General features: G+C 33.1%; 2 protein-coding genes across 2 annotated transcripts; one reads left to right on the forward strand and one right to left on the reverse strand.

Annotated features, from left to right (window-relative positions):
* The first annotated feature begins 1,002 nt into the window (after positions 1–1,002).
* LOC104877642 (uncharacterized) lies at positions 1,003–3,737 on the forward strand. Its single transcript, XM_010646381.3, has 2 exons — positions 1,003–1,107; positions 1,489–3,737. The coding sequence occupies exons 1-2, from the start codon at positions 1,097–1,099 to the stop codon at positions 3,302–3,304; spliced, it is 1,827 nt and encodes a 608-aa protein (XP_010644683.1). The 5' UTR covers positions 1,003–1,096; the 3' UTR covers positions 3,305–3,737.
* A 5,235-nt stretch (positions 3,738–8,972) lies between these two features.
* Positions 8,973–13,910, reverse strand: LOC100251593 (WPP domain-interacting protein 2). Its single transcript, XM_002265061.4, has 3 exons — positions 13,733–13,910; positions 12,299–13,567; positions 8,973–9,851 (listed from the first exon to the last, which is right to left on the reverse strand). Exons 2-3 carry the CDS (start codon positions 13,437–13,439, stop codon positions 9,148–9,150), a joined length of 1,845 nt encoding a protein of 614 aa, XP_002265097.1. The 5' UTR covers positions 13,440–13,567; positions 13,733–13,910; the 3' UTR covers positions 8,973–9,147.
* Positions 13,911–22,689: the final 8,779 nt, after the last annotated feature.

The following is a 22,689-nucleotide window of genomic DNA, read 5'->3' on the forward strand; positions in this document are numbered from 1 at the left end:
GTGAATTGAGTGAATTTGAAAGACCTTTTCACCCCAAGGATAATCTGATAAAATCTCCTCACCAAAGAGAGATTCAAAAGGAAGAAAAGGTTGGTTATTTGGGTCGTATAGATGACCCAAAAATTTGAAAATTTGAAATTTAAAATTTTGATAATTTAGATTTAATGAGATTTTGGTAGTAAGATTGTTACCGAATCTGGATGATTTAAGAAATCACGCTCCCTTAAATGCACCTTTGACCCATGCCCATGCCATGGCTGATTGTGAATACAAGGTTAAAATATATGGGTTGGGTTTGTAAATCATTACTCAATTGAATCAAATTGGATGGTGGCCTTTTCGCCTTTTCATTTTTCTTTTTGCTTTATGGGATGGGTGTCATGCAAAATCCTTTAAATAAAAAAAAATAAAAAATGAATTAAGGTATACCCATGTGTATAAAATTCATTAGTAATGATATGATATGATATGATATGACCGCTTGTATAAATTATAATAGAATTACCAAGAAGGAAGAAAGAGAGAGACGGTATTTGGGGACAGAAGAGAGAAAGGGCAAAAGAGGAATGAGAATGAAACCGCGTGGAAGAGGAAGAAGGAGCAAGATGGCAAGGGGAAGAATAAGTAGAGTGTGGTAGAATACAAGAGAGAAAGAGAGAGAGAAAGAATAGTAATGACTGGAGATAGCGATAAGCACGGATTTTAAAACCAAGAGTTTCTGGTTTGGAAGGTTTCATTTTCCTTAAAAACTTTAATAAATTACCTTTATTGTGTTGATTTTATTTATTTTCTTTTTTTTATTAATGGAAAGAGAGATTGTTGGCGAGTGAGCATATCCAGAGAGGAAGTGACCCGTAATTTAAGTGAAGAAAATAATTAAAAAATAAATAAAAACAAAAATCTTTTGACATTCCTGAATTACAGAATTACTACGTTTGGGATTTGGTGATTGAATTCAAAAGTTGGTGGTGTATTTTTGGGGAGTTGAGGAGAGAGATAGAGGGGGGGGGTGGGGAGAGGGGATACTGAAAAAACGGAATAAGAGGCAAAGGGACGAAGAACGTGACAGTCAATATCCTTCGTGAGCAGTTAAAGAATGACCCTTGAGTATGTACAGTGTATTCATTCTCTTCTTCTTCTCCATCTTCATCAGCTCTTCTTCTTTGGTTTTTCTCTTTACCCATTTCTAGATTTGTCTTCCTCTCATAGATAGCTTTGTTTTTTCGGATTAAGGAGCTGTTTTTTCTAGCTGGGTATACTGCAATTTTAGGTGATCATGATCAGTGCTTAAGATTTTTTTTTTTTTTTTTTTTTTGAAAAAAATTGAAAAATCTTTTTTTTGGTTTCTTTTCAGCTAAGCTACCTTTTCTGATGGATTGATCTGAATCTTGAGTCTGTGTTCCCGTCAGTTTTATCCTTAGGTGTTGGAAAGTCGGGTCGTGAGTCTGTGCTGTAAGTCACGCTAATTGGCTTCTGCCTTGTTCTCAGCTGGGATTCTTCTTCTGGTTTCGCTTCCATGGACGATGATCAAAAGAAAGATTACTGTAAAATACTGGAAGGAGGTGGACGGGAGGATCACGTCGCTTTAGAAAAGGGCGCGCTGAAAGAGAAGCCAGCGGCGGCCAACGGAGGGCCAATGATGAAGCTCAAGCATCAGAGCTCCTGGGAGTTGAATGGGGAAGATAACGTCCGGGAACCTCGGATCTGCAGCGTCTGCAAAAGGGAGTTTAGCTCCGGTAAGGCTTTGGGGGGTCATATGAGAGTTCACATTCAGGCCAGCAAGAAAGAGGACGAGCTTGTTAACAAGAAGACCGCCAAGCTCAAGAAACAATCCGTGAATGGTCCTGGTTCCACAACGAACAATGCCGATGACACCACTTGTTCCCTTTGCGGCAAGAATTTTCCGTCTAGGAAGTCGCTCTTTGGGCACATGAGATGCCACCCCGAGAGGGAATGGAGGGGAATTCAGCCACCGCCCACCGCCAAAAACAGTTCATCTTCGACCTTGTCTGAGCTTCTTCCCCGAATAATGGATGATCAGTTTGATTCGGCTACTACTGTTACCAAGTGTGTTACTGATTTGCAGCAGTCTCTGTCAGGATCCGGATGGTCAGTCACTGATAGGAGAGGCCGGAAAAGCTTTCTTCCTGATGCTGACTCAGATGCTGATGCTGATGCAGCTTATAATCTCTTGATGCTCGGCCATGGGGATTTCCTCTATCTTGGGCACCCTCCACACTCTTATCAGCAACAGCAAAGAGTGAAGGAGGAATGTGAGAGCAATTCCCCAACTAACAAGGCCGAAATTGAGGAGAATAACCAATATTTTGAATGCACAGCTGGGTCGAAGAAGAGAGGAATTGAGGCGTCACTCTTCGGCAACATGAAGAATTCTCCGTCAAAGAAGTTGAGAATCGGAGAAAAAGGTTCCACTGAGGCTAGGAATGGTGGTGCCTTAATGTCGTTGAAAAAGATGAATGGTGGCAAAGGCAAAGGTAAGGCTGTGATGGAAACTGGTCTCTCTGTGGACCAGCCAGGGGACATGAATGGCCTGTGGGCGGAGGCTTACTGGCCTAGAGAGGAAGCTGTGGAAGAGGAATCTGATAGCAAGAACACCTATGGCAGCGCACTTGGGGATCAGCTCAACTCCAACTCAAACTCCAACCAGGAGATTAGCATGAAAACGAAGAAGAAGAAGAGGAGGAAAATGAAGCTGACAGAATTGGAAGCAACAGGAGGAGCAGCAGGAGATATTGTGCCGGTCAATCAAATTCATCAGAAGCAGGTTCCTACTACTCCTGATAGGTACAGATGCAGTACTTGCAATAAATCTTTTCCAACTCACCAGGCCTTGGGGGGTCACAGGTCCAGCCATAACAAATTTAAGAACAGTCAAACAATGGATGATTCTGCATGTGCGGATGCCCCGCCGGCTGATTATGAAAATTATGGATTTACACCCAATGTCAACCTCACCACCCAAGCTCATGAAGCTCTAGGATGCAACGATGCAGCTGCTGCCTTAGCTTCCATGCTCAGTACTACACACCAATGCAAGTGCTGCAACAAGACCTTCCCAACTGGTCAGGCTCTTGGAGGCCACATGAGGTGTCACTGGAATGGTCCATCTGAAGCTCCATCCAGCCAAGTCACATCCCCAGGAGAAGCCAGTCAGACTGGTCCTAAACTCCTCCTAGGTTTTGATCTCAACGAGCTCCCCGCCATGGACGAGGAGGATGAAGGTACTGAGTCTGTCACTCTTGCAGCTGGTGATGCATCTTCCTCTCACAATTCCGTTAACTAATCAGTAGAATTTCTCAATCCAAACAACTTGGTTATAGAGTTGAGTAGCTCAAACTTTAGCTTCTGATGGTTTCTGATAGTTTCGGTTAGTATTGTTTTTGCTCTTGGTTGCAGCAGTCAAACATTATTGCAGAGGAAACCTCTTGGTTCTTTCTTGTTATATCTCTAATGGGTCTTTTGGGGCTTGTCTTTTTGTGTCTATTTCTTCAACCAAAGCATGATGATCCAGCAGGCTCTCTCATGGAAAGATCCAAAAGGACCTTTTGTTTCTTTCTTTGGGACGAAGAAGACGATGTAAAGCAGCTCCATATTATACATATGTTTCTTTTTGGTTATTTAGATCCTATATATATTCCTCATATTTTAATCTCCTTCTCTTTGGTGTTTAATGACTCTGCTTATTTTATTCAGATGATCAGTTTCATCTTTCCTTGCCCTTTCTTGGTAAAAATTTCAGGTTCCAATGAGGATTTTTTTTCTTTTAATCTTGGATGCCAAATGAGTATTTGAATTAGGTAGAATTTATCTGACTCATGATTTATTTATTCTAGTATGTGAGGCCAAGAAAGCAGCACTAAGTAGTGGAGGTCCAAAATATGAAAGAGCAGTGCAAAAGTCAAGAAGCAACTCTCCATCAGGAGAAACCTCACCCTCTATTAACTTTCCTTGCAAGGATCAACTTTTTTTCTTTAGGGAATTTTTTTAAATAAAATAAAAGAGGGTTGATTTGGGAAGAACATGGAACTTGCTCAAAGTTACTTAGGAGGTGCTTGGAACTTCCTACTTGTGGGGTCATTTGAAGGGGTCTTGTTGTACTCATGACAAAGATGTACAATTATCTTCCTATGCACTATTATTATTATCATATTAGGAGAAAAAAAAATACCAGTTCAAACTTTTGAGCTTACCTCAAATAAACAATTACACATGGCTCTATTGTTTAATCTACTCTTGATCTCAACTGTGGAGCTTTCGGTTTCCTGTCCATTTCGCGCTCCATACATCGTTCTCGTCTCTTTGCTATGGCAACTTGTGACCAAGTCAGAAGCAAAAGCAAGGCACACAACTGAGTCATAGAGAGGGTTTTAACATTCAATTATTATTAGGTCTGCAAATGAATTGCTTGTATGTATGATGTTCATATATTTGAATGAATCAGAACAGTAGACAGAGAAAGAGGAAGGCAGATAGAGAGAGCAGTTAATTGGCTGTGGTGGGGGTGTAAATGTTATGAGGGTGGGGGCAAGAGAAGGGTAGTGCACAGTAGGCACATCTTATATCTTTAGCTTATCAGAGAAAGAGAAGGCTCAACTGTTTTCTTGACACATTCTCGTGACCCTATGAAAGCAACACTTTTTATACGAATCATTTTTGACTTTATATATACATTGCCACCTTTCTCACGCCTTATTCTTAACTTTGGAATAGTACTAGACTTACTCACCTTTATGTGTCTACGCTCATTTACATTGTCACACATATATATACTCCTAGCTAGCTCCTTCAAATTAGAAGTCCCAATCTCCCTATCTACTACCCTTTTCTACTTTGATGTTAAATTTAGCATAATTCATTACCAAAATTGCCTTTCATTTCACAAGGCACAGTAGGACAAAGACTAGAAAAAAATCAAATTACATGATTGAACAAAAACTTACATTATAAAGCGTATGTAGGTATTCGATCTTTTGTGGATTACTCTAATGTTTTCATGTGCACGTCTCGCAACATGCCAACCAGAAACTACCCTCTAACCCTCTAATGATTTGACGCGTTATTGTATTTTCATATCCATAATTCATTTATTTTCTTCACATTCAGCAAAAAATTCACATCCCTAATCTAGAAACAAAAAACTTGTGAAGAAAGTCCTGACATGCTGCCTTGAAATTCATTTGGTACATTGTGATTTTCGCAGCATTTGGGCAGACAATTGGTCACTGTAACATGGGGGGGCCATGACTATGATTGCCAGGCAAATATAGAAATGGAATCACTGATTGAAATATGCAATGCCCTTGTTGCATAGCAAGTGCTATGAAATGTGACTCACTTCATGTCCCCTTTCAAAGACAAGATGGCTCAATTTCTCCGAACCATCCAAAAGTTCATTTTTGCAAATTCTTATTTATTTATTTGTTTATTTTTTGAGAGATTCCTGCAGGAATATACATTCAACATTCTTGTCTTGTAACGTATTGTATGCTTGCATTTCTGAGGTACCACTCTTGGACCATGCTCTATGATATGCTGATTTTTGTTGTCTCTTCATCCATAACCAGCTAGGGTGTTCACTTCCATGACTGAAGCTGTATTTACCATAGAATTTATTCAATAATGGTGATTGTTTGGCATGTGGGTTTAACAAAATCGGGGTGACTGTGATCTCCAAATGACATTGGTTGCTTGAGACTAAACCTGTGCCTTTAATATATATGAGCTATCAATCCACAATTGTGTCTTTTCTTAATTATTCAAATGAATAATTGCCATGATTGTTCAGCTGGGGTAGATGGCCTATCCATCAACTATAAAATCAGCCAATTTTTAAAGGGGATCGATTCCCCTTGAATTCATGATCACAGTTGAAACCAGTGTGCTTCTTTCATCCATAGTTGATTATTCATGCTTCCTTGTGAAAATTTGCCTAGATCTGTTCTGTACAACATAACTAGTTGTTTAGACTCTGAATGCATTTGCTTCTCACATCTTGCATCAAAAGAAATATTTCCACTAGCTGTTTTCAATTTTTTGTTGGACACTGCAATTGTTTCCAACCTTAAGAATCCAAGACTACATTGGACCCTCTTGGACCTCATTACCCTTGTGGGGACTAGGGAGTAGGTACTACCATAATGACATGTAGATTCCTAATCATGTTTATCAGTTCGTTGTTTCTTTCAGTGGCCTAACATCTTTCAATTTGAAACTTCATCCTTTTCCATTAATGATAGGAAGTTAAGTTTTCAAACTGCAAGATGCTAGTCAAGATCTCTTTCATATATAGGCATGGCATGGAGTATCTCACCATTTATCTCATATATACCTTTAAAATACCCCCAAGGACAAAGGGTGGGATCCTAAAAGTTTGTTCACAAAAGACACCCATGAGAACAAGAAGATGCTGACCACCAAGGTGCATTGGGGTTAAGTCTTTTATTGAAAAATTTATTCCTTCTCCTCTTCATATACTACTGGGGATGTTAACATCATCAGAAAGACTAGTATTAGAACCTGTTATTTCATGGGACCCTGTTAATCTTGGTGGATGCAAATGGGGTTAGTAGACTTTGAAGATATCTTTTAAAAAGAGGGGCTCCATTGCGATATGGACAGATAGGTTGAATAGGAAGAAAAGGTAGGGGAAGTGTTGCGGTGTAAGCAAAACTGGGAGGGAGTTGGGAAATGGTAGTTGACGACCCCCAGAGTGTGGGGGGCCCTTAGAGCAAGGCCCGCACCCCACCTTACTTTTTGTGGAGTGAGGGGTGGGGTGGTGGAGGACGTAGCACTGCCCCCGTCACTTTTGACTTCCTACGTACCCTGCATTCACCATTTCTTGGAATTTATATACGACCATGTCACCAAGAGTTGCCCACTTTACCCTTAGGTTAGAGTTCTAGGATTTTGGAGCTTGAGCTTGTAGTTAGCAGTTATCCGTTATGTTCAAGAGGTCTAGGAGTTGCAGTGGTTGGCGGTTTACCGTTAAATATAGGAGTTTAGGAGTGTAGACGTAGGTTTAGGGGTTTGTGTAGTTATGGAATTGTTAGGAAGTTTTGTTATTGAGACGTAGAAATGGAAATGGGGAAGATGGTTCTTAGATATATTAAAGAAAATTAACTCCTCTAAACCAATTATAAAGGTTATTTTGGTTCTCAAAAATAAAATAAAGATGAAAAATAGAAGGAAAAATGAAAAAAAAAAGTTGAAAAAGAAATATAAAATTAATAAATTATTTTTATACATAACTTTAATTCAAGTATTTTATTTTTATTTTTATATATAAAGATTAAATAATTTAAAAATATATGAATTAATTAATTATAATTATATTTAATTTTTTTTATTTTTATAATAAAATAAAATATATATAAGAAAATAAGGGGCTTGACTTGCTAATTGTTCGGTCAAACGATTTTTGGTTTTAAGAAAATGAAAACATGTTTAGCAAATATAAATTATTTTTTTATTCTTAATAATAAAAAATGATTTTTTTACATGTTTTAATTATTTACGGTTATTTTCCTATAATTTCTAATGACTATCTTAAAAAATAATAGGGTACATATGAATTTATTTTAAAAGATATTCGAGATTATTAGAGCCATTTGGAAATAATTTTAAGAAACGCCTTTAACATTTTAAGTGTTAAAAATATTAGAAAATATTTTTTAGAATCACTGTCAAATGATAAGTATTTCTATCATTTTTAACACTTGAAAAATAAAAATTTTCAAGTGTTAAAAAAATTAAAAATATTTTCTAAAATTATTGTCAAATGCACTTAAGAGTGCGTTTAAGAGTAATTTTAAAAAACGTTTTCACAATTCCTAATACTTAAATGATAAAAAATTTCAAGTGTTAGAAAGATTAAAAAAGTTTTCTAAAATCATCATTAAACGGATTCTTAGAACGTGTTTGATAGTGATTTTAGAAAATGCTCATACCATTTCTAATACTTGAAAATTTTTATTTTTTAAGTATTAAAAATATTATAAATACTTCTTAAAATTACTACTAAACAGAACGTATTTAGTAATGATTTTATGAATTATTTTTAACTTTTTTAATACTTAAAAAAAAAAAAATTAAGTGCTAAAAAAAATAGAAATGCTTTATAGAATTAATGTCAAACACACTTTTAAATTGTTTGGTAGTGATTTCAAGAAGTGTTTTTAACTTATAAAGTGTTTTTAGAAAAACATCAAGGTTGAAAAAAATTAAATAATCACTTATAATATTAAAAAATGACTTAATAATATCTATATATATATATATATATAAAAGAAACACTTAATTAATAAATCATTCTCTTAAAAACACTTTATGACAACACTGACATACCCAATATTTTGATAAAAGATTTGAAAACGTTTCTAAAATGACTCTTAACTCAATATAATATATTTGTATTTTTAAATCGGAAGATGTGTAGCTCTCGCCTGAGCTCGGAAGTTGGGTGCGGCTGGGTCCACCTTTCTCATATTGTATTTGATACGCTGAACAGAGATTCCAAAATAGGCGCCCCACCAGTGAAAGGGTGGAAGGTAGATTGAGGGTGCAGGAAGATTCAAATCAAATCATTGGCCCAACAACTGGACCACAGCCCACCCTCTTAAATTTATACCACTTTGGAGGCTGCAAATGATCATACCCTCCCCTCCCCATGAAACTGATTTCTACTAATAATAAATAAACCTCAGTATGACCAAGCCAAGACAGCCATAACCCTGCAACCACCTGCCAAATTTTGCTGCCTTCACTTTTTTCATTCATCACCATTCGTTATTAATTGCACAACCTTCTAATCTTACCACTCGAAAGGGGAAACAATTGTTGAAAGAAAAATTTGTGGGAGAAACAGATGAGGCCAATTTTAGCAAATAAATCAAACTGCTTGACAGTGCCCCTTCCCCAAACTATTGAGGGAAGAAGTAGTAACCACTCAACCAGGACAAAATAAGTTCTCTATTAACACTATGAAAATACTAGAAAATGAAAATTAACACAGATATTTCTCTGAGATATGTTAAGAATACACAAGAAAAAGGACCTAAAGTTCCCAGATTTTTGTTAAAAATACAGCCAAAAAAAAAGAAGGGTGGGGGGACCCTCAAGTTCCCAGACTTATGTGGGTACAACCACTGAAGAATGGGGAGGTAACTGAAACACAAACAATCCAAAAGCCAACAGCAATAATAACTGTATAAGAAAACACAAAGTAACCTTACACAGCCTTTTCTCCATCTTCATAACCTCTTCTGAGCCCAAAATATCACCACAATATGTCTCCAACTTCTCAGCTTGTTTCTTTAGCATTGCAGCCTTGCCTTCTGCTTCTCCAAGCTTGTTCAGCATCTGTGCTTGCTCCCCAGCCAGCGCTTTTTGTTCTTCATAAATCATGATTTGGTCCCCGGCTCTCAACTTCTGGATTGTCCTGGTTAGTGTCAGATACTCGACCTCAGCTTCAATCTTTTGTTTAAAGAGGTCCTCGAGCTCGGTCTCCATCTCTCTACACTGTTTCTGCTGCAACTCTATGGCACTTCCCGATTCTTCAAGTTCAACAATCCTGTATTCCTTGACCTTGAGCATAGCCGTCGCTTCCTCCAATTTGCTCTCCAGAGAACTTATATTTTGTTTTAAACTATGCATCTGGGTTTCCATGAAACATGAATCACTTTGTCTAGTCTCTTCGGAACTCAACTGACATGATGAACTCGCTTCATGGATTTCTGGACCCATGGAAGCAAAATCTGCAGAACTGCTATCCTTAATTGAACTGTTACATACTGAAATAGGTTCCTTGGCAATCTCTCCAAATTTCTGAACTTCTGCAAGAGTTATGCATAGTCTGTTAACTATATATCTTAATGAACAACCATATATAATTAGAAACGACACACTCATAGCCCCACATTTTACTAATTCACATCACAAAAGTGCAGATGAGGAATATCACATGAAAAGGAATATGTAAGTTGAAATTCACCAAAGAATGGACAACTATCTTCAGGTGACTGACTACAAACAATCAACTCCAAATTAATTAGTGAGCAACAATTTGAAAGTGAACACCTAATGTCCTCCTTTTTCCCAGCCCTATTAAATCAAGTAAAAAATGTTGTAAGTCAATAGTGATCTCACCCCTGTGAGGCAACCACATGCCACCAAACTTCCCCTCATCAATATGAACAAAAGATGACAGAAGCAGAATATATGAGAAAATTATTAACTCCAGTATTAATGAGGAGATGATGATATTTAGTAAGACTACTAAAATCTAAATAATATATGAAAAAAATCACATAAAAGAAAATAAGCACTTGTCACAAGCTCTAGAAACAAGTTTTGCTAGCCCAAATTAGTTGATAGCATACTAAGGTAATGTTCACCACCTTTAAAATAGAGATTACACATAAAACATCAAACCACAGGAGTGAAACTAGCATATGATAAAAGCAAACAAGGAACTTAACCACAAGCTCTTCAAACAATTTTGGCCACAGAGAGTATTCTTTTCGTAAAGCATTGCAGAATAAAGATTTTATTTCTATTTTCCTTTCTCAATTTTCATAAAAGAAATTCTATGGAAAGCTGATGCGCAAGCTGTTAACAAAAAGAGGATGAAATAGTGAAGGCCTAAAAATTAGGCAGAGAGAGAGAGCATTCTTTTCATCAACATTACAAATCTTCATTTTATTTCTAAAGTATTCTTTCTATAAATATAACAGAATCACCATTTCACTGCTATTTTCCATCTTCCCTTTTCATACAAGTTCTATCAAAAGAGGACGTACAAGATGTAAACCAGACTAATAAAGCCAAAGCCCAAAAATCAGACAAAGAGCCAGTAATTCATGAACTAAAATGTCAAAAGTGATATAAGCAAAATCCTTCAAACAAGACATTAAACAAGGGGTCTCTTTACATCATATATCCAAACATAATCCTAACCAGGAACAACATAGTTAATTCCTTACTGAAAATCCAACTTAAGCTTCATGATGCCTTTCCATAAAGCACCATCATGATAACCAGGGAACAGATACATAAGCCAACAAAATGCCATGGACAGAACAACTATAGCTATGATGACATCCCATTGATGGTTTTCCCTATCTGCATCAGATATCTGCAGCTTTTACACCTAAGATGATATGTTGCAAGCCCACCACTAGAAGGATCACACAAGTGATTGATATCGACATTAAAAGAACAAACCGGGCAACCCCTTGAAAGTGCTTACCCCAAATTGGAGAGAGGAGAAACCCATCCAATCTAGAAAGAACAAAACCCATCTGATCTTTGACTAGGTTAAGGAAGCTCAAGAAAATCTAAAGTCCATCAATTCATAATACTACCACAAATCCTATGAACTTTCTCATGGTTGAGGCAGTTCAGTTCATCCGTATTTTCCTCCCCATAAGAGAGCCCATCATGTTGATGGATCCTTTCTTCACCATTTTCTAGTTTAGAGAAAATCTTTCATTTCAATTGAAACCAATGGGATCCAGAGTTAAAGCAGAATAACAGCCTAGACCCCTAAAAGCCAAAGTACCAGACAAAATTCACTCACCCCTTAAATTCCCACGACAAATCATAACCAAGACTTTGATCACTTGGGTAGTACAGGCCCAATAATCACAAATCATTTCAAATTTTGCACATTTAGCATGAATAGAAAATTCTTCTAGAAATCATCACCACTTAAAAAAATGTTAGAAGGGAAAAAACCACTGAAAGGAGCTCCTAATTGGAAATTGGAAGGACAATCCATATAGATTTGTCTACATCTTAGCACTCTGTCCTCCACCTCCACCTTGTTTCCAGAACACCTCTTTATCCACCTTTGCTGTTTCACAATCGGTTTGATGTGTGGAACTCAGAGGAGGAGAACTAGCCCATAGCCTTTATAGAATGATGTAAATCTTCATAACTAAATAATCAAGTCTTTCTGCATGTACAGGAACAATATTTGAAATGAAAAGAAAAGAGGGTGACCATGCTAATTGAATAGGTGAGTTAGTCTGTATAAATTCAGTCCTATATTTTGCCGTACTTTTGTAGTTTTCAATACTCCTTTGTCATGATAATTACAGTGAAAATAAGGAATTCTGTTCATTTGATTTCACAAAATGTCCATATAGAAACTCACAAATACATTAGAGGCATGCTATAATTGCAAAGAAAGGAATTAATGTTATGATTATGAATTAATAATAAATATAGAAACATCCTAAGGGTGGTTATCAAGGTTGGCAGTGGAGGGCATACACACCTCTTTCTAGTGCTTCTTGAACAGACTGGAGTGCAAGGATGGAGTCGACCAATGGGTCTTGATCTATCAAGGGCTGATCAGTTTCACCTTTTTCTTCTTTAACCTCCCAAGGCAAGTCAGCAGCTAAATCATCTAGTGAAAGATCTTCAACTTCCCCCACAGTTTCTTTGCTGTAGCCAGTTTGAAGTTCCTCACCAAACTGTTTTTCACCTGCCTGAGCTTCATCACTATTTTCCCCATCATAATTTGTCAATGTTCCACTTTGTTTTCCATTACTATTGGCAGAAAAATTTCCCTGCATAAAGACAAAGTTTGAGCTTCTTGAGTCAGACTCCATGCTGGAATGAGAGTTTTCCTTCTCAATTTTGACCCTCTCTCCTCTAGGCTTCTTGCTGGTTTCAGTGCGAGGCTTTCCCTGTTGAACCCGCTGAATTGAATTACCTGAGCTTTTCCCACTCAGATTCTTCATCCTATTCTTATCCCGTGCATGCCCCAGTACTGCATTCATATCATGCCTTGCCTTTGGAGCGCTGGCTGCAGTGGAAGACTTGCTACTTCGATCCTCACTGTTCTCAGAGTCTGTACCAGCAGTAAAAGTGGACCCAACTGCAAACCTCGAATCCGAACTAGAGGCATGAGCAGCTAAATGATCATTGACACCTGAATTTTTTACCAAGATATTTGCGGATCCAACAGATCCCTCACTATTTTGCTTAATCTCGGATAGATATGGAGGTTTGGCTGGATTTAATGAACCCGACAAACCCCGTTTCAACATTTTACTGGAATCCACACTCACACTTGAATCCTTAACAAAGTCTCTTCTAATCCGCCTCCACTTCTTCAACCCATACCCTTTTGTGGTTGGATTGGAGCCTCCGAAAAGCCCAGGAGATTTGGTTGGGACCGTTGATGGCGAATCTAGAGGCTCAACAATCTGCTGATCATCCTTCCCTTTTGCATCAGGTGCCAAGACATTAGCATCCACAAATTCCCCACCAGAGCTCACCTTCTCAATTGCACAAGACCCATTATTATTGATCTTAGTGTCCTCAACAAGTGAAATTCTATCAGGGTTTAGCTCATTATCCTCGATGGATTCGGATTCTTCATGTCCAAGACATTCCCTTCCTAAATCCATCACTCAATTCTAGGTAAACCCTCAATTAAAAATCTTCCCTGGAATACCCTCACCGCATATTTCAGATCAAGATCAACTAATCATAATCATTCCAGCTCATGACTACATGAAATCGAGATAGCAACCATCTGAGACAATCAAAACACAGAATTGTTGTTGAATTGAATACAGATACAAGCAAGATCCAACAAAAGTAACAAACCTCAATTGCAAAAACAAAAAATAAATAAAAAATAAAAAATAAATAAAAAATTAGAGGAATTAAAACCCAAAATTGAAATGGAAAAACTGACCTTTTCCTCCATAAATGAAGCAAGCTGGGGACATGAGAAGAGCTATGAAGAACACGGAAACCCTAAACTCGGATTGGATTTGGAAATTTATAGCCATCAAAATTTAATTCTATTTTCTTTTACAAATATTAAAATAAATAAATAAAAGAAAGAAAAGAGAAAAGGAGTGTTAGAACGTGGGAGGGTGCAGATGGGGCCACATGCCCACACGTATACAGGTGGCTTCTGCTGCCCATCTGGCTGACACCCCACTCCAAGAATCATTCCCCTTTTACCTTTCTACCCCTGCGCACAGCTCACTTCATGACGTAAATGCCCTCACCCCCCATTTTTTTAATTTCCTTTTTTTGTTTTTTTATTAATTTTTTTAAAGATTTAAATTCTTACCCTAAAATAAGGATAAAAATAATATAAATTCACATAATTTCCATGATTAGACGTTATGAAAATATCATAAATATTAGATGAAAATTGGAGAAATTTTTTTAATAAAATGAAAATATTGAAAAAAAATTATAAAATAAGTAGTAATATATATATTGAGAAAACAAATATATGTAAATAAATTTTGTAATGTTGTGTAATAATATAAAAAATATTTTAAAAAAAATATTTTTTTTTAAATTACAAGCATTTTTTTTGTCTTTTTTATTTAATAGCTTTTAAAAATATTTGTAATTATGTTCACAAGTTTAAACTCGAAATTAAAACATAAATGAGAACTTTATCAGGATATTATTACAATAATTTTTATATGTGCAATATGTACTTTAATGAAATTTAAATATGATTAAAAAATTAAAATTTATTTATTATTTTGATTGAATTTTTTGGTTTTCCAAAGGATATGAGATTAAGGCTAATCCAATCCTAGTTATAAATCCAAAGGAGTAGAATTGGGTGTTAAATTTCGATAAATGTAAAAACAATAAAATTAAATAGTGCGGGATACAAATATAGTTTTTATGGTAGTTTGATGACCATCTATGTCTATTACTTCTAACATCTTTTAGACTTTTTCACTAATCTTAGTACTTTCTTAATTATAGGTTTTTAGGGCCGATTTAAAAACAACCCTCGAAAAACAAGTAAAAATAACAGAAAACGTTAAAAGATATTTTTTAAAACCACTCATTTTTTTTCTTAAGAATAAAAAAATAGAAAATAATTTTTTATTTTCTAACATATTTTCTATGTTTTTGTTCTAAAGAACAAAAAAAATTGTTATCAAATAAGCACTTAATATTGTTGAATTCAATATTATAATTGAACTTTATAAGGTTGAGAGTATTCTCCCATACTCAAAACACTCTTTTTCACTTCAAGAAATTCTCTCTCAACCATTTAATGCATAGCTTTGAGTGGAATGCAAGACACGATACAATTAAGGTCGATGGGCACCATATGGATTTTGCATTTGAAGCAAATGCACTCAAAGAACAAAATAAAAGCACTTTTCTCAAAAGAGATGAGTGATTTTCAACAACCGTAAACATCTCAAGAACTCTCGAAAACTCTAAGTAGGAGTTTGAAGCTAAAATTGGTATGTCATATTCAAGTTATAGTTCAATCAATTGATTTGATAATTGACTACTCCACTACCACTACACGTTGGAGAATTGTGCAATTGATAGTGCTACTCTTTCATACTACCCAACATGTTCCACTTCCCCTATTGAACTCATGAATTGTGCAATTGATCCACCTAATCCTTTGTTCTCAGAATTATGATTTTGTCCTCTTTTATGCCACAAAGAGTAAGGGTGGCTAGCACAAACTTTTATTTAATTTTTCAAAATCATTTAATTTTTCTATTGTCTGCATAAGTTTTTTTATAAGAACAGGTTTTTTCGAAAGAGAAGAAAGAAGTTGTTAGAATGTCTCTCAATGATCCAAGAAATGATCATAATTGGATGTTCTGTTTCATAAAAATTGGGCGTCCACTTGTAGGTACCTTCTCTAACGGGATAGACAACCCCTTATGTGGGGCGAGTTTTCATTGGAGGAAATCCGGGATATAGTCATCGGTACTAGTTCAAAGAGAAGAAATTAGTTTTCATTAATCTTATGATGATCATCTTCACCCAATTGTTAAGACTTGGAAACATTGTTAGAAGGGAATTTGACGAGGATTTTCTTTTCCAAATTTTGAATTTGATGCTCGAAGATAATAATTTTTCAACTTTATATCATGCTCAAAGAACTTAGCATCATGTAGAACAATTTAAAATTGTTATTCCTTCGCCTATTGCAATTTTTTATGTTCTTAGTTGTTTTGCTTTGCACCTTGTATTTTAGATATTCCTTTACTACATTTGAAGTGTGGAAATATTTTAGTATTCTATTTGAAGTGTTCACACTATTGTATGAGTTATTACTCACTTCATTTTGCTATGGAGATCTTATTCACACTAATATAGTGTTCAACAAATTTAATCATTGTTTACCATTAATGCACTCAATTAATTTAAATAGATTGTTTTGATCAACTGAGCTTGGATCAGATCATTGCAATTTCTAATTAATTAGTGAGTGTCTTTTATTTATTTATTTATTTATTTTTATTTTTAGAAATTTATACAAGCATGCATTGAGAATTATAGAAAAAATAAATAATAAATATTCTAAAATTAAGAAAATAAATATTATTTCCTAAATTAAGAGAATCAAATATTATTAATATTTAATTGCTTTAAATTTACGAAAAAATTGATTAAAATGGATCCTTAATATTATCGGTATGTCCTCCCATTATGTGTCCTGTCATTCTATGTCCTATAGTTATGTGTTCTATTTATACCTATATAAGTTTTTAGATTCCATCAATTTTAATATGTTTGATTTTAGTGAATTGTTATTGATATAAATGAGCCAAAAATAAAGGGGATTAGGACAAGATTTTGGTTACTATTGAGATGGAGGTGTTAAAAATAAAGCAGTTGATTCCTTTTATTTAGGTTACCACCTGTTATTATTAATTTGAGTTGCCTTTGATGGAGTTGTGTGCTAAAATTAAGAAAATAAATATTATTTCCTAAATTAAGAGAATCAAATATTATTAATATTTTATTGCTTTAAATTTACGAAAAAATTGATTAAAATGGATCCTTAATATTATCGGTATGTCCTCCTATTATGTGTCTTGTCATTCTATGTCAGTCTTGTGATTCTATGTCTTATAGTTATGTGTTCTTTATGCCTATATAAGTTTTTAGATTTCATCAATTTTAATATGTTTGATTTTAGTAAATTGTTATTGATATAAATGAGCCAAAAATAAAGGGGATTAGGACAAGATTTTGGTTACCATTGAGATGGAGGTGTTAAAAATAAAGCAGTTGATTCCTTTTATTTAGGTTACCACCTGTTATAATTAATTTGAGTTGCCTTTGATGGAGTTGTGTATGTGACCCTTAACTTTTTGGTGCACTACTAAGTTATTAGGGGATTTATATTTTTTTTTTTGAAAAGGACAACTTCAATTGTCAAATGATTCTTTTGGATGCATTATTCTTTTCTTTATTTTTTATTTTTTATTTTTATTTTTTCCACCCATTCTTACTAAAATAACTTATTTAACTTTTTCTAGTAACGATTCGATTGACAAGGAAGAGACTTTAATTACTAAGGACATATTTTATAATTGTTTTTTAAAATAATTTTCTATTCTTCAGAACAAATTATCAATAAAACACGTTTGATAATCAAAAACTATTTTTTTATTTGATAAAAGATATTTTCAAGTAACATCTTTTAATTATTTTCACTTGTTTATCTAAGGGCTGTTTTAAAAAATAATCATACAATATGTAGAATGATTTATAAACAGGTTAAACATATTTTATGTTTCTAAATAGACTTTTGTTTTATAAAGCATTAAAAAATAGTTTTCAAAAATTGTTCTTCAGAATCGTTTTTAAAAACAGTTATCAAACAAGCTTAAGAAAACAAAGAAAGTGACTTTCGAGTTTTTGATTTCTTTCTCATATGTATCTCTTTTGAAGTGGCAATGCAAGCTCCAATGGTGCTAAATTCTACCTAAAGAACCCGGATAAGTTGATACCCATGTAGCTCCCCAAGTGGTGACTTATCCTCATGTTTTAATTCACTTGCTATACATAACTAAACCAAGAGAATATATGCTTCAATTCATTTCACTTGGATATGTTTTCATACTTTAAACATAGAGGAAGAATGTTTCTTTATTACCCATCTTTTGGAAGATTCAAAGAATCATCATCATCATCATCATCACTAGACTTATTATCATTAAGAATTGGGAACCAATTGATGCTGGACTAATTGGGGTTAAAAGTTGATATGCATGGACATGACTAATAAGGGTAGAACAAAAAAGGACATGGGGAGGCACCATTATCAGAATTTGCTTTAGATGGGTTGCAATTGTCTCATAAGATGTACAAAAATTGTGAGATTGTGAAATATGAAGACAACTTTATGTTTCAATTGATTAGTCTTCTCACAAGTAAAGCATACATAATGTTGAAGTACAACTCAATGCCCCTTTACATAGGACTAAGAATCTTCCCATATGTCCTCATGGGTAATAGTTGATTTTTAGATTATGAGTTTTTAAAAATTTAAAATATTTTATTTAAAAATAAATAAATAAACATGCAAAGCAATTTTTAAGAAGTGTTTTTAAAAATGATCCAAATATATAGTAGGATTTAAATAAATAATTTCATAAATTTAAATAATTTCATTTTTATCCTAATCTATTTTTCATTCCATCATTGTATTAAATTTAACCGATTCGAACTTTCATTTCTTTGTATAAAATTTTTATTTTTATAATTTTTTTTAAAAATAAATTGAAAGTTTTACAATTTTGTATTTGATAATTTATTAAATTATTTTTTTAATGGTGGGTTCTTATTAATTTTGAATTTTGAGATGTTTAAATATTTTTTTATTAACATCAGTTTCCTTTCATAAGAAGCTCTTTTTTTAAGTCATAAATCCTCTTAGCAAAATTATCAAAAGATGCTAAAAGCTCTCATTATAAGATTCAATGTTTTTTTTTTTTTTTTAATTTATTATTGAACAAAAGTGATCATTATTAGATCAACAAAATATCTCCTTTTTTTTTTTTGCCTTTTCACATGATAATTATGTTATCAAATCAAAGCCGTTTATTTTTATTTTTTGAATTTATCTTGATATTTATCCTTTTTATTTTGCAATCATCACAATATTTATTCAATTTTATTACAATAAATTACTTATTTTTTGGTTCTCAAATCATGCAAACTTGTCCCATGAGGATTCATAAGACATTATTTATATTATTTCTTATAATATAAATCTTACCCTTTTGACTAGTTTTCATATAAGGGAAAGTTATAAAAAATGGTGGGCTGTGACGATGATAATAACTTAAAAAAGGTCACTTATCTCAAAAATTCTTAATAAAATTTATCATATGACAAATTTTTCCTTTGGATATGGTTTTCTATATTATCCACTATGATAAGTATAGTTAATCAATAGTGCATATCTCGTGTCCCAAAAAATTATTGTTCACTTTTAAAAAATGAATATGCTATTTAATATAGTTTTATTTATAAAAGTCAAAGATAAAGATAATTTTATTTTTTATTAAAATGCTAGAATTTCCATAAAAATAATCTAATAAATTGGGCATTATTAATCTAGTTTATTATTTTGCATTAACATCATAAATTATTTTATATTATCGCATCAATTTGGTACATTTAATAAATTTGTCATTGTTTTGTTACTCTTTGCTTACGTGAGCTTGAAAATTTTGGAAAAGTGAAAATATATATATATATATATTAAAGCAAAAATAATAAAAGATTAAAATATAAATTATATAATTTATTATTATTTTATTATAAGAAATTAAATTATTTGAAATATTTCTTTTTTCAAGTTCTTTTTCTTTTTCTTTTTTTCAAAAAATTTGAGATTTTTTTACCGAACTAGTAAAAAAAATTAATTTTCTATATCTCTTAAATAAAAACGACACTCTAATGTTATTATGTCGCTTTATATATGTAACATATAATTAAAAACTTTGTTACTCTAATAAAATGAAGAACTATTTTTCACGAGCACCTATCAATTCAATAATACATAATCATTTGTTTGGTAATATAATACGTGATTTAAAAAAAAAAAAATGTTGTAATGTATTATAACATTAGCATATTTATATTGTAAATATAATACATTTATGTTGTACCTATATTTTATGACAAAAGTAATAATTCTAGAAATACTTATTTATGTCCTATTGACATTAGTATTAACATATCATATCAGTATATTGACATAATTCACTCAATGTATTAAAATTGTTTAATAATTTATATATATATATATATATTAAAATTAATATTTCATTTGATTTAAAAAATGATTCATAATATATCTTAATTTGATATATAACATGTTGTAGGGTCATCTCATACGTGCATGGATACTATTTCTTCTATTGGACTAATAAGAAAAAAGTTAAGTAAAATCACTTTGTTCATGTCAGTTTAAATTTACTATTTTAATATGTTGTCTGAATATTGTAATATTGATTATGTTTATTTGTCTAAGTGAGAATGATATCTATACTTTATATTCTTTAACTATAACTTAAAAAACACATTTTTATTTTCTAATTCCTAAATTATACTTTGCGAGTGTAAATCATACCTTTTAATTATGTTTGTTTAATATTATTTTAAGTTATTATTTTCTTTCAAATCCCTTTAATTGGTAAATTATTTTCAATGTAGTATATAATCATTTATTTATAGGTCATATGTCACATCTTAGATTTTAGACTTACTAGTTAATAGTCAAAATACAAAATTAGTGTTCCCAAAACTTTGGAGACAATAATAAATGTCGAGTTTTAGGCAGTATATATGTACCCTATTATAAACCTTTGAAACCATTAATTAATAAAATATAACTTGTTTCACGTAAAGAAAACCTATACAATATTACTTTGTATATACCAAAACTTCATTGTTCAGGGTAGCCTATTCTATAAGTGTACAAAAATAAACATAAGCCTGATGTGTGTTTAAGTTGTTTCACCTTGATGAATAATAGTCTCTTTCCACTCTTTTTTATTATCTAGAATGGGTGCCCATTTCTTCAAAATGATCTAGTCTTCTTAATATACAAAGGGAAAAGTCTCAAAAAACTCTCAATACGAGCCAAACAATATTCAATTGATAGCACATGCAAAGTTCAAATATTAACCCCAACAAGTGTCTTCTAACTTGCATCTAAAAGTGAAAGAAATAAGGTGAGTTCACAACTCAGTTGAAAAGTTTCATCCTATGTATATTCTTAAAAAAAAAAATCCTTAAATTAAATATATAGAAACATGCATGATAAACATTTTATAATCATTAACAAATATGCAAGAATGTCAAATAAGCATGCAAGTTGCTGATGGTTTCATCTCTACTCTACCTTGTCCATTCTCTTACAAATGATAAGTTGTTAATTCTCACTAATGTACATATCATCAATCAATGCTCCAAAAGATGCTCGACCATAAATAAAAACTATTCTAGGACTACCACCCAAGGACAAATCATATCCCAAGTCTTTTTGGACTCATATCCAAGGACAGGACCAACCAAGTATCTTTTGAGACTACAACCCAAGGAAAAGACCAACTTCGTGTCTTTAGGGACCAAAACCCAGGGGCAAGACCAACCCTATTCACCAATATTAGAATGTCTTTCTCAAGAGGCGTAGTAGACCACACATGCCAGAAATCCTGAGGCCTTGACTAAATGGATTTGCCCGTTTAATAGGTCCAGTCGGCTCGATTTGTCCATTATGTCTGGCATTATAGGGTAGTCTGAAATATCAGTCAGCTTGGTCTGTCTAGGCATTGTAGAAGAAGGAAAACTTCTCATTTTTGGTGCCATACGGAGCTTATCTTGGTCCAGACGGAGTGACCCCAAACAGGTTATATGTTTGTTCTGGACAGTCAAAGGGTCTTGAGTCTAGAAATGACAAGTGGAGGGAAGCCCTCCACACATATCACACCTTAGATTGAACCATGATGACAATACACTTGATTAAATCATGTTCTTGTCTAAATTAAAGTAGAGATTTGTAATTATTGTAGTCTTGTTATATATATATATGTGTGTGTGTGTGTGTGTGTGTGTGTGTGTGTGTGTGTGTGTGATATGGACAAATTGAACCTAGTGAACTCTCCTTGTTTTACTTGAATTAAACAAAAAGATGTTTCATCTCAAAGAAGAAAATGAAAAAATGTTTGGTCCAAAAAGTATTATCTCAATGTAATTAAAGTTATGTATCTTACAAATTGCACATAACAAAAAATAATACCTTTTATTAATTTTATTAGCAAGAGACAATTCTACTCCATCTTGAAAATATTGGAATGAAATTAAACATATATTACAAAATCTTTACAGAACAATTGACATGAGTTTGTTTTATTTAAAAGAATTAGAATAGTAGATGTCTGGATATGCAAATATTGTATATCTTTCAAATCCCCAAAAGACTTCATCTCGAATAAGATATATATTTGCTTGTGAAAATACTATGATACTACGAAGATTGATCAACCAACAATGGTAGCTATCTTAAATAATTCAGAAATACTTGTAATTCATTAAGCAAGTCATGAATATGTATGGTTAATATCTATGATCGAATATATTTGAGTCATGTAAATCGTTCTCTATTAAAGGTAATCTAATGGTATTACATGAAAACAACTCTATATATATCATACAAATCAAAGGAGAATATATTAAAAGTGATCAAACCAAAGATGTTTCACCAAAATTCTTTTATAAACATAAGCTTCAGAAAAGTGGTTAGATCAATTTTAAACAAATAAGATCAAATGATTATAAACTTATAAATAGAACTCGATCTATCTAAAATATTTATGTTTTTCAATCAAT

The sequence above is a fragment of the Vitis vinifera genome, chromosome 19 (genome assembly GCF_030704535.1).
Source record: "Vitis vinifera cultivar Pinot Noir 40024 chromosome 19, ASM3070453v1".
In the NCBI taxonomy this organism is placed as follows: domain Eukaryota; kingdom Viridiplantae; phylum Streptophyta; class Magnoliopsida; order Vitales; family Vitaceae; genus Vitis; species Vitis vinifera.

Excerpts from the sequence above, each read along its gene's own strand:
- LOC100251593 (XM_002265061.4), bottom strand. The coding sequence starts at position 13,439 with ATGGATTTAGGAAGGGAATGTCTTGGACATGAAGAATCCGAATCCATC. Across the intron at positions 9,852-12,298 it reads TCAAGAAGCACTAGAAAGAG|AAGTTCAGAAATTTGGAGAG; the intron begins GTGTGTATGCCC and ends TAACTCTTGCAG.